At 39.6% G+C, this 13,405-nt stretch overlaps 1 protein-coding gene across 2 annotated transcripts in view; it reads left to right on the forward strand.

The window, feature by feature from the left end:
- The first annotated feature begins 3,116 nt into the window (after positions 1 to 3,116).
- The window catches only part of C4H21orf91 (chromosome 4 C21orf91 homolog), a 31,451-nt gene continuing 21,162 nt past the window's right edge, over positions 3,117 to 13,405 (forward strand). The window contains exons 1-2 of one of the 2 annotated variants that reach the window (XM_060010453.1): positions 3,117 to 3,211; positions 4,151 to 4,284. In XM_060010453.1, coding sequence (XP_059866436.1) covers positions 4,158 to 4,284 — 127 coding nt within the window. In that variant the 5' untranslated portion in view covers positions 3,117 to 3,211; positions 4,151 to 4,157. Of the gene's footprint in view, positions 3,212 to 3,386; positions 3,612 to 4,150; positions 4,285 to 13,405 lie in introns of those variants that run through there. The other variant, XM_060010452.1, reaches the window with a different exon arrangement.

Consider the following 13,405-nt stretch of genomic DNA (forward strand, 5'->3'; position numbering starts at 1 on the left):
ACTAGAAATTCTTACAGCAAAAGGATAGTCTAGAGTCTCACAAAAGTTTAATAGGCTACTAGAGTAACAGCCTCCCAAATAAAGCCCAACACTCTTTAAAAATCTAGACACTCAATGTATTAGTTTTTTAATGCTGCCATAACAAATTAACACAAATTTAATGGCTTAAGACAATACCAGTTACTATCTTACAGTTCTGTAGGTAAGAAGTCCAGGTACAATGGATTTCTAATCCTCCATTTAGAATTTCACAAAGCTAAAATCAAGATGTAGACCAGGTTCTGGAGTGAACTTCCAAATCCATTCAGTTTTTTGGTTGAATTTAGTTCTCCAAGTTTTAGGACTTAAGTCCCCATTTCCTTGCTGGCTGTCAGCTGGGATCCAGTCTTTGCTCCTAGAGCAATGCTAACTCAAAGTTTCTAATCACTTTGACTTCCTCTTCTGCTGCATCGCTTGACTTTAGTTGGAGAAAGTTCTTTGCTTTTAAGGGTTCATGTGATTAAACTGGGATCACTCCCCAGTAATCCAGGATAATCTCCCTCTTAAAGTCCACAACCTTAATTATATCTGCAAAATCTCTTTTGCTATGTTACATACATATTCACAGGATGCAGGGATTAGGGTGTGAACATCTTTGGGGAGCTATTCTGCCTACTACACTCAACAATATCACTTTTACATTGTTCAGCAACTAATCAATGCATATCATATAAAAAGCAAGAAAATATGACGTACCCAGCAGCGGAAAAAATAGTCCGTTAATAGAAACAGGCAGCACATTAGTATAAAGATATAGAGGGGTTAAAAATAAAAAGAGGAGAAAAGAAACACATGGAAACACTAGTCATAAGAGAGCAGGAGTGGCTATATTGATATCGGATAAAGTAGATTTCAGGAGAAGAAATGCCACCAGAGATAAAAATATCACCAATGATAAAAGGGTCAAATCATCAAGAAAATAAAAGAGTCCTAACTATGTAAAATGGCATAACCACATGGGAAAGCAGTTTGGCAATTTATTTTAAAATTAAAAGTAAGTGTACACTTACCATACGTACGACTCGGCAATTCCACTCCTAGTTATTTCCCTAAGAGAAAGAAAACATAAACACACAGAGACTTTTACATTAATACTCATAGCAGCTTTATAATAGTCTCCAAACTAGAAACAATTCAAGTATTCATCAATATGTGAATGGATAAACAAATTGTGGAATATTATTCAGCAATAAAAGGAACTACTATTACAAAACATCATTGTGAATCTCAAAAACATGCTGAATGAGAGCAATCACAAAATAATACATACCATTTATTCCCATGTACATAAAGTCCTAGAGCAGGTAAAACTTGTCTTTAGTGATATAAATTAGATCAGATGTTGGTGGGAGGCTTGACTGAGAAGGGGCATAGGGAATTCTGGGGTCGTGGAAATGTTCTGTATCTTAATTGGGGTGGTGGACTCAGCAACTGTACTTTTAAAACGGGAAAAATTTTTTTCTGTAAGTTAAATCCCAATGTGTAGGCTTTTAAAAATAATTTAAAAATAAAAAACAAGGTGAAAGGTTTAAGGAGAGTTAAAAAGGCAAAATGCCACAGAAAGAGAGATAACCCTGAGAAATGAAAAGAACTTGTTCGATACAAGAAAATCGTTAAGCCGCAGCACACAGACAGGATCTTCGTTGTGGCATGCATGTGGGATCTAGTTCCCTGACCAGAGATCGAACCCAGGCCCCTGCTTTAGGAGCAGAGTCTTACCCACTGGACCACCAGGGAAGTCCCTTGTTAGTGATTTTAGAAAGCACTTTCATTGAAAAGATGGGTAGAATCCAAGATGTAAGACATTTTAGTCATATTTACTTAGAATGTGAAATTCAAGTAGAAAACGCATAGATTTTTCTATTTCAATTAGTGCTTCTCAAACTTTCATCTGCATAGGAATCACCTGGGGGGTCTTGTTAAAATACAGGTTCTGATTCAAGAAGTCTTGGGTGAGACTCGATAGTCTACGTTTCTAACAAGATACGAGGCAGGTGAGGCCAATGTTGCTGCTTCATCTCCTACACTTCAAGTAGCAAAAACACAGACCACTTTTCTGGGGCACTGATGGTTTATATCAAGTGTCAGTTTGGTCTAGAAGTTCCCAAGATCTATGGAATCCATTCCTACCACCGGTTACATGTAGACTGACAAGCTAGTCCCCTTTCTCTTTGTTGGTGTAACCAGGATAGCTGTTTATGATGCTCTGGAAAATAGCAGCGATTTTACGTCAGCAGCCTTGGGTTCAAGTCCCAGCTCTGTTTCTAACCAATAGATAATCTGGGTTAGTCATTTTTAGGATGCAAAAGAAGAAAACTCTTTTCGTTTCTCTTCTCTGGCTGTTTTGAGGATTACAATAGAAAATGTAAGTGAAAGTGTTACATGAATTATAACCTTAAAAAAATGGTTTAAAATGTCAAGCAAAGTGGGCAAAAAGAGATCAACTTTTTAAAGAGGCAGGCCCTAAAGTAAGAGGTGGGGCTCCGGGATTATCCTCGTGGGCGTGTAAGGAATGCGCCATATTACAGGGGAGGGGCGCCCCATTTCCAAGACAATCTGTAAAAAATAAGCTTCTGTATTTAAGATTATCCCTAAATTATGAAACTTGAAAACGAACTTTTCCCTCATTAAATACTTCAACTGGCACCTAACTCAAAGATCAAATGATACTATTTTGCTTCAGTCTACCGATTTCACACGAAGTTCCACCCACGCATCTCTGGCCCTCTCACCCATCCACTCGTCACTTTTCTGCCCCCGCCCCTGCGGCCCCCGCCCGGGGGCAGTAGTTTCCACTACCCTGAAGGGGGAGGTGGTAACGGACTCCTCTATCTACTTGCCTAGAAGAGGGGGCGTGCGAGGAGCTACCTTCCACAGAACGGTAAGAGACCCCGGCCAAGAGGGGCGGAATCAAGAGAAAATTCGAGTTGAGGCCGCGGCGTCGGTGCAGCAGGGAAGCGGCGGTGCCGGCGGCCGCCGAGCGAGCGCGTGGCTTCGCTATCAGCCGCGCCGTCCCCCATCCCCCCCAGAGCCTCCGAGGGATGGCACCGGCGGGAGGGGGCGGGGCCGGCGCACGGCAGCCTTCTCCGCTGCGGCCGCCTGCGCTGCGGCCGGAAACAATAGTGGAGGAGCCTGGGCCGCGCGGATCGGCGGCGGCGCGCGAAGCCGGACGGTAAAGCCCCAGCTCCCCTGCCCCCGACTGCCTGCGCCCCGGTCCCCGCACCCTCGGTCCAGCCGCCTTCGCACTCTGAGCCCCCCGGCCCCTGGCGCTGCTCCGCGCGGGCTCCCCCGACGGACGGTCGGAGAGAATGACACGGGTTCGCGGCACCCTGAGGGGCAAGCGCGCGCCCCCAACGCCGGGGACCCGGCTCCCAGAGGCGCTGAGTCCAGATGGACCAGCTGCCGTGGCCCTCGAACGCCCTCTTCCTGGGTGGGAGGAAGCCCGGGGCGAGGGGACGCGGCGCTCCCGCCGGCCGGGCTCCGGGACCCCCAGCCTTGCTTGGCCACCCCGCCTCCGGCCGTGCCCGGGCCGCACAGCGGAGCCGCTGCCCGACCTTCCGTGAGGATGCTTTGTAAGCGGCCGGGCTCCTTCCCTAGTGTTCACTTTTCCATGTGCATTTTCCTGCCCCGGATCTCGAATAGGAAACCTCGCTACGCCGAGCTAGCGAAACGCATCTGAGGTTCCCACAATGAAGTTAGCAAAGCAGTGTCCCGAGCAGATCGTTCGTCCTACCTTTAACAGCGTTAAGTAGGTTGACCCCGGTAGCTGAATAGGTGTCGCTGCTAAGATCATTCACCTACTCAGGGATGGGGGTGGGCTAGAATACCCGAAAACTGCTTTCCGTCAGACCCCGTCAACTAAATAAAACACAAGACCGAAAAAGGCGCTTAGGCGTAGTGTCACTTACGGCTAGGCTTTAAGTTTTACTAGCTTTGTGTCTTTGCACAATAAAAGTATAATATTGAAGTACAAGTATGGCAATGCTCGTTTGATGGGGCTGTTGCTTTAGATAACCTGAACAGCATCCTTTGTCTTCCTAGAAGTTCCTAATATTGCCGTTAATAGCAAGTTCTTGAAATTGTGTAACTTTCTTTTTCTGTTTCTTAACAGGGGCACTATGAACGAAGAGGAGCAGTTTGTAAGCATTGATTTGAATGATGACAACATCTGCAGTGTTTGTAAACTGGGAACAGACAAAGAAACACTCTCCTTCTGCCACGTTTGTTTTGAGCTAAATATTGATGGTAAGGACACAGTGTAATTAATTTTATGGCATGAACTTTACAGAACTATTTTATGCTGAACTAGTTACAAGGTAAAACTAAAATTTCTTGAATGATTGTAAATTGTGTCAAGTAGGAAGTGGAGATCTGTTAAAGATAAGGGTTTCTGGAAATGAAACTGAAGGTAGCACAGCTATGAATTTAAGAGAAACTTTTTTTTTTAACTCCCACAGCATTAATCCCAATTTTACTAATATAAAAATGAGGAATGAGTATTGACTAGTAAACTTTGCTGGTTTGAGAGCTTAAGTTGTCAGATTTTAACATACGTGTGTGTGTGTTTTGTTTTGTTTTAATATTAAGAAATAACATAACCAAACATTTACATTGATAGGCGAATGTAATTTTATTCTTTTGGCCTACCGTGCTAGTACCTAATTGAGGTGAGCTATAACTTTTTTCCCCAGTGCTATCTTATTATCTGCAACACATTTTAAAATTTTTAGATAACCTCTTTTCGGTGATCACACACACCTTTAAACTAAAAAGGCTTTTAAAATTTCTCAGTAGTATCTCTAAGAGTATACGAAAAAGAGTTCTCCAAATACTTAAAAAAAAATCTCTATTAAAGTATTTGGGTTGGTGCACAATTAATGTGTCTGTGGGTATCAGTAGTTTGTCCCTGAGAAACATGTGGGATATGTTTTCTTAATCTTGATGTTACCGTGATAAATTCTGATTTTTTTTTTTAATATTTGAGTCACACTAAAAAAGAATCTTAATATTCTGGCAATAAAAAAAGTTGGCCTGCCATTTGAATTTTGAATTGTAACATTTCAGTAGAGAGATTTTGTTAGATGTTTAGATTAATTTGTATTATCTCTACTTGTTCTATTTATTAAATAGGAAATATCAAATGTTCTTGCCATTAAAAAAAAATAAGATTATGTACCTTGAGATTCCTATTAAGACTTGTTTTTCAGAAATTGTTGTAAGCGCCAAATTAATATATATAGATACTCTGTAGTAAAAGTCAAAATTATAACCATAAGTAGACTACTAAAAACATGTAGAGTTAATTATATGACATTCATTTTCCATTTAAGATCATATTGGTTTTGACAGTTTTGCCATTGTACTCAGAACTGTAGTTGCTAAACATGATAATCGATGGAAGATGATGGATTTCCTGTGGGTTGCATAGAACGCATAAAACTTTGGCTTTAGTAAATGTAGCATTATAACTAATTTCAAAGGGGTGACTTAAAAACATGATTCTTCTGTAGCATTTAAATTACCATGTCCTTAATCATGCTAGAGTGAAAGATATTAATGTATGTTCTTTAGAAATAGAGTTGGCCCTATACATTCTTTTACATTGTAGATTTTAGTTTTAGATGGGCAAAGGCATTAGAAATGACTCAGCCAAACCTGTATTTACATTGAGGAAAACTGGCAACCAGGTAGTTGGACTGTTCAAGGTTGCTCTAGCAGTGATGGCAAGCTGTTGTTATGTGCCAGGCATTGTACTAAGCACCTTACATGGATTATCTATTTCAGCTCAAAATAGCTCTGGGATGGCTACTATTATCCATTTTAAAATTGATGGAGTCTAACCTTCAAGACCTAAAAAATGCACTTTGAAGTTGCCCAGCAGTGAATGACAGTGCTGGGCTTTGAAGCCTGCCAATCTAGTTCTAGTATATGTGATTTTAATTCCATTGATCTACTGTCAGTAGTTATTTTAGTTGATAGGGCTAATATTAGAAACCTGTTTTCCTGAGTCCTAATTGCTCTCCTTGATATTCGGTCAGCCAACTTTTCCTTATCAGTGCTTCCTGCTAAATCATTAGTGTTGTTCATGCTGTGATAGGATTTATCTACAGAAATGTAAACTTTCATATTTGCTTTTCTAGCCTGTTTTTAATGCCTTTTAACTGGTTCTTCATCATTGTATAGAGAATATACAAGTATTCCTCAGGTACCATCTTATAAATATTTCATCTCTGATAACATTTATCTCAATATATAAGCTTGTCATAAGCCCTATGTGTTGAAATAAGAGTTGTCTTTAACTTAAAAGACGAAAATTATTCTCAATTTGTATTAGAACTCTATATTCTATGTACACTCAAGGTTGTATATTTTTAAATGCCAATTAAATCTTCATAAGAAAAATTATTTTAGAATTTTCTTCTCAATTTATCTGAAGTCAATTCCTAGATCTCACAGATACAATACATTTTATATTTACTACAGTGATGAGCTTGTGCATATAACCATTTTAATATCATGAGATTTTTTTTCTAAGTATTAGGAATTTTAGGGGAAAAGGAGGGAAATGAGAACGCTGAATTCCTCAAAATTTCTATTTTTATATCAGTATACAGGTTTTTATTTTTATTTATTTATTTTTTTGCGGTACGCGGGCCTCTCACTCTTGTGGCCTCTCCTGTCGCGGAGCACAGGCTCCGGACGCGCAGGCTTAGCGGCCATGGCTCATGGGCCTAGCCGCTCTGCAGTATGTGGGATCTTCCCGGACTGGGGCACGAACCCGTGTACCCTGCATCGGCAGGCGGACTCTTAACCACTGTGCCACCAGGGAAGCCCAGTATACAGGTTTTTTAAAAATCAATGGTAAAAAGTGATAATAAAGTAATCACATACCTGAAAAATAACAAAGTCTGTTCTTTGTCTCTGTCAGTAAACCTTTTTAAACGTTTTTGAAGTTTTCTTTCCCCTACCAAATTCTCAGCACAGTGTCAATCAATAAATAGATAAGAGGGACTTTAAAAAAATATGACATTTAACTTTACTATTTTTGGTATAACTTTTTTGTAGTATGGTAATGTTGCTGTTACTTGGTTTCTTAGCTTTCTAATTGCTGAGTTTGCTCTAAAGCCTTCTATTCTTTTTTCAGCTAAGAGGCTAGATAAAAATTTTCTTGGAATTTTTAGGGTAGTTTTGAGTCCACAGGTTTGTAGTAAACAAAAATATTTTACACCTTTTGGATTGTTACTTATGTCAGATCAAAACTGCGCTAATCAAGTGTTGCTTATGTCAAATCAAAACTAGTCTAATCAAATTTTTTAAAATGTGCTCATGCATATATTTATAAAATTAAGATGAAAGAAAGAAATAACAAAAGACAGTCTAATCTTGTAGGAGAGATTTCATATTCTGAGCTTGGCTCTAAGTTGCCTTTTTTTCTATGACTTTACAGTACTTAAAAGTAAACGAGTACCTACATTTCATATACTTTCAACCCATAGGTGATATACTTCAAGGACCTAATAAATGCACTTTAAGGAGATTGATGGGGGGGCACTTATAATTCACCATTAGAATTACTTGTCCACTTCTAGGATTAGGAGATAGCTGCTTAAACTTCTTAATACTGATGGCCTGTCCTTGACACTAAGACGCTATATGCATGAATGATCAAATACATTAATATGCCTCATGGTTCATGGTGCTAAAATCTCTAAAGTTATTTACCAACTACTATTACCTAGGCTATTAAGTCTGGGAGGAAGGTAGCCCAGAGTGGTCAGGAGCCAGTAATGAAACTCAACTGTAATATAAGAAAGTCAGAAATGAAACTACAGCTGGGGGATGGGAGAGAGATCCAGGGCTCCAATCTATTACTTCATACTGTCAGTTTTCATTTTGTACCAAAATACTGTGCAAATAGTTAGTATTTGTACCTTCCTCTAATAATTGACTTCCTTTCTATTCTATAGAGAGAAACTTTTTTTTTTTTTTTTTTCCTGTACACGGGCCTCTCACTGTTGTGACCTCTCCTGTTGCGGAGCACAGGCTCCGGACGCGGAGGCTCAGCGGCCATGGCTCACGGGCCCAACCGCTCCGTGGCATGTGGGATCCTCCCAGACCGGGGCACGAACCCGTGTCCCCTGCATCGGCAGGCGGACTCTCAACCACTGCACCACCAGGGAAGCCCGAGAGAAACTTTTTTATAAGACAAGATCAGTTCCTCTTATGCCAAAGTTTTCAGTGTGAGTTGATCTTGCTAGTTGATTAGTAAGCATTTTTAATGCCTACTAGTCCATCTTGGACTGTAAAATCCATCTCAGACTTCATTTTCCTCTAATTTGTTGAACTGCCCAGGAACTTTTCTAGAAACAGACCCTAATGCAGATCCTTAGTAATCTTTCCAGCAAGAGAAGTCTATAGGTGTTTTCTCTTGATTAAGGCACCAGTGAACCCAATGCTCACTTTTAATTTCATTCTTCCTTGATTCTCTGTGTCTTTGACCAAAACATGGTTCACATGGTCAGTAGTCAGGAAGCAGTTTGAATCTCAATATTAAATCTTGACTTAGCTTGGAAGTCAAGATTGATTATTAACTACTCAAAGCCTGTCAACAGCTCTTCCTTTGCCTTGCTTCTGGCACATCAGCATCTTTCCACTTAAGTAAAAGCCCACCACTTTACTTGTGATAAGGAGACTGTATATTGCTAATTCAATCTGGCATTAACCTCTTTCTCTTGTTTCCCGTAATGACAAACATCATGCCTTGCTATTAACTAAAAGAGCACTTTTAAATATAAAGCCTAATATGCCTTTTGAACTTCAGCTTGGCTATCTTTGATATACTTAGAAATACAGATGAAAGGTTTATTTTTTCTTTAACTGCCTTTTAATTCTACTTTAAATAAATTTGAACACTTTTTAAATGGCTCTGATAGTAAAATCTCATTATTTGGACAGGAGTAGGGAGGGTAGAAGTGAAATGTAGGTTTAATTGGTGATAACTTTAAATTATAGAATATTTTTTAAAAATAAAACTAGGCTAACAACATCTGGTAAAGACTTGTGACTTAACTAACAACCCATATCTGAGGAGCCAGGTTCCAGATTCTTATCCCAGTCCTAGTAATGGTGGCCTCTTTTTAGTTACTCCCAACTTTTTCTCCTTTTAACTTTAAGCTGTCTAATTTTAAAGTCTAGGATGAATTTAAAATTGAGATCATACATGAATTTCAGTTGGAATGGTGTATTCTATTAGCAGTTAGGTCTGGCTGTATGTAATAGAAAATCCAAATAATAATGATGAAATAAAATGGAATGGATATTTATATGTCTCATGTTAAAAGAAGTTGAGTCTGGAGTTGGTATGGTAGCTCCATGATCAGAAAGACTCAAGCTGCTTCTGTTTTTCTAATCCACTTTCCTTAACACATATTTTTTTTTTTTTTTTTTTTTTTTTTTTTGCGGTACACGGGCCTCTCACTATTGGGGCCTCTCCTGTCACGGAGCACAGGCTCCAGACGCGCAGGCTCAGCGGCCATGGCTCATGGGCCCAGCCGCTCCGCGGCATGTGGGACCTTCCCGGACCGGGGCACGAACCCATGTCCCCTGCATCGGCAGGGGGACTCTCAGCCACTGCGCCACCAGGGAAGCCCCTTAACACATATTTGCCATCGTCAGTCATCTCATGAGCCAGGGTGGATGCTAGAACTCCAGCCATTGCTTCCTTAGTCTCAGACAGAAAAGAAAGGACATCTGACAAAAGATACATGTTAGCATTCTCTCCTGCATCTAAAAAGGAGCTTTTCCTAAAGTCCCACCTAACAATTTCTTATACATTCCACTCCCCTTTCAAGAGAAGCTGCTCCAAATAAAATCAGTGTTTTCCAAAGAAAGGGACAAAGGACATTGAGTATGCACCTAGCAAAATCGGCCATAGAGAGGCCTTTCTGGTAATTAAAGGTTACCACATTGAAGACAAACTATTTGAGCTATAACGAAGACCAACAAGTAATGCTCTGGTGATTCTTCTAACCCAGGAGTTTGAACTGGAAGGGATTTTTAGAGAATGAGGCATTGTATTCTGAGGATGGGCATGCAGCCAGATCTCATGTGAACTTGTTGCCAAAAAGCTTATAAGAATTTTCAAGTTTCTGACCCATCTCGGTACATAAAATGTGATGTTTAACGCTACTGCTCATTATCGGTAAGTTAGATGTTACAAACTTAGGAAAACCACTTCCTGCTTTCTCCCAGCCTCTGTTCATGACAGACTAACATGGTAATGCCACCTTCCTCATACCTTTACAGGAAAGATTGCTTTTCTACAGCTGGATACATCTGCTATTGCTCCACTTCTGCTCTAGTGATTGAGCATGTGGGCCTTGGGCTCAGACCTGGCCTTGAATCTTGACCCTGCCACTTACTAATTGGGTTTTCTTGGCGAGATACCTAAGTTTATTGTGTCATACTGGTTCTCAAATGTTACCAGTAAGAGCAGTTTTATATTTTTATTTCTTAATCTTGAAATTATTGTGCCAGAATCTAATTCAAAAGGCTGAACTCAGAAGGGATTGACACGGAAGGGATTCAGATCAGGTCTCTGGTGTCAGAGCAGTTGTAACCATTGTGAGAAATGGACATTGACCTTTGCCATATTTTAAGTTTTAAATTGCAGACCAGCCCTGCTATGTTGATGGCATTCACTTATTGGTTTTGCTAATGCCTCTGATTAGTCCTGATAATCTTTGTAGTGTCTTTTTTGTTGTTGTTGTTTTTTACGTTGGCATGCTCTGTCCTAGACCTTCCATCGTCACTCTGTCTGGGCTTTCATGGCCTTTTATGCGCTGATATGTAGCAGATCTCCTCCTACCTCTTTCTCCCCACCCCCAAGCTACACATCTGTATATGCAACTAGTTTGTAGACATCTTCACTTGTATAGCCCATAAGTACTTCCAACTACATGTCTAAAGTTAAACTATTATCCCTGTACCACGTGTATCTCCTTTCAAAATGAATGAGTAAATAAATTAAATAAGTGAATTCCCCTCCACCCCCGCGATCAGAAGTGTTGGGGTTGGAAGCGCACTGTGGAGAAGGTACGGACTTACATGCCTGGCGAAAATGCGTGCAAGGCAGCGCCGCAGGAAAGAACCTGCCTGCCCTGGCGCTTGGAAAGGTACTTCTCAAAGCGGTCTTCCCTGCCCTAGCACTTCCCGCCCCTGACACCGCTGTCAGCCCCAACCTGCTTGTCCTCATAGCGCCCTTTCCTTCATGGCACTTGCTATAATTTGTTGCTGTAACTATTTGCTTATGTGTTCGTTTAATGCGCCACCCCTCCCCCATTTTTAATTGCGTAAAGACATGGATTAGAGTCTTTTATTTACTAGTATATAATCAACAGTAGTACAAGGACTGGCAAGAAGTTATGAATGAGTATGTGATTGATCAGTGAATCAGTCTAAAGGAGACTTGAGAGAACTGTCTTTTTTTATATTTTTCCCTTAAACTGGCCCACAGTGAAACTCTTCTGCTATTTTTCTGCCCTTTCACAGAATTGCCTGAGACCTTTCTGGAGTCTCCGAAAAGTTTTACAAATTTTACTAATAGAAGAACTTTGTATCATATTCAAAAGAAAAATGTAGCGAATAATACTAAGAGTGATATATGGTTATCTTTTTCAATCAGGAAGGTAGAAAACAGACATAGTATTTTTCTCCAAACACAGAGCAAGAAGTCTTAAACAGAGCTGTGTTTAGAGTGGGAGTTTCTACATTCATTTACACACTGCAACTCTTGTTATTCAGAACACCTCAGCATAGTGATGTTTGCTCATAATGATGACCCCCAAGGTATTTGATGATCCAGAGTTCCTTTTAAATCAGTAATAATAAAAGTATGTTCTTTAAATCAATGATTTTAAGTTGAAAACAAAGAAACAATATACAACCCAGAATATCTTATTAATAGAAACATCATAATTATAAATAAAGGATTTGTTAAAATAGATAAAAATGACATTCTGATTCAAATTCATAATTCATTCCTTCCAGTGTATATGACAAAGATGAAAAAAAAGTGTTTTATGAGTTATACGGAAACAAATTAAACCTAGATTGAAAATCTTTTAATACTTAGGTCAAAAATATTAATATCTATTCTCAGAAAAGAGATGCACTTTTCATGGTTGAAATAATTTGAATAACTGTTACTAGAGAGTTTATAAAGAGAAATTAGCTTCCCAGAAATAAAGAGTAATTTTTCTGTTGCATGCAAAATAATGCCTGTGAAGAAAGAAGACAAAGATAAGTTTCTGTCTCTACTCTGGAAGAAGTGAAATAATCACTCTCTAGTTGGGAGAAGCTAGTCCAACTGTCAGATACTTAAGGGATTTACACTTTTAGGTAAGTGACTTACCTAAATAATTTAAGTCAGTATTGTTTGTCAGGTATTCTGTGTTACATGCATCATTTCGTTCTTAATACAACTATATGAGCTAGGTGCTAGCTTATCCCAATTTGATGAATGAGGGAAATGAGTAGAGAGTCTGGGAAACTAGTCCAAAATCACACAGCTTGCAAGTCCAAACCTAAGGTATCTGATTCCAAAAAGTCCAAGTGCCTAAATCATTTCTCCTTCCAAAAAAAATTACATGAACTCTTAAGAATCTAGGAGATATTAAGTAACTTTCAGGCAAAGTTACAGATGAATTACACAAATGTGAATGTTCAAGCAAGGAACAAAATTTGGGTCTCAAGAAATGCTTGCTTTTTAAAAGTTACTTCTACTTATGATATTATTTGATTAATACACATTTGGTGGAATATCCAAAAATAGACATTTCTCATGACCTAAGAGAGTGGGATGATGCAATCTCCATATAGATTACAATCTAAATAGTCTGTCAAGAAAATGTGGTCTTCTAGAACTCTTGGATTAGATTGATGATTATCAGAGAGGAGGAAAGAACTAGGAAGAAGAGACGCACACATGACAGTCTTGCTAGTCCCTGCCTAGAAGGAACAAGGAAGTTGGGCTGCACACTGACATTTGCTACAGAATCATACAGGTGGCAGCTGGTGATGAGGCAGTTCTTCTAACACTGCTCTCCGTCCTTCCAACCATTCAAGTAATAGAGGCTAACACACTTATCCTGATTAGTCTTCCTCTGAAGACAGAATAGGGTTCTAAGTAAGTGGAGGCAGACAGTGCAAACAACAGTGAAAAGATTAGCACCAATCCTGGAATTGCACGCTATCTCCCTTTTGCTCATCTGCCCCGGTAGTCGCCTGGAACACTTTTCTGGAAAGAGAGAGAAGAAACAGGTGATAAGACAACATAACTTTATAAGGCACTGTAGATGTTCAGAGG

Source organism: Delphinus delphis, chromosome 4 (assembly GCF_949987515.2).
Source record: "Delphinus delphis chromosome 4, mDelDel1.2, whole genome shotgun sequence".
Taxonomy (NCBI): Eukaryota; Metazoa; Chordata; class Mammalia; order Artiodactyla; family Delphinidae; genus Delphinus; species Delphinus delphis.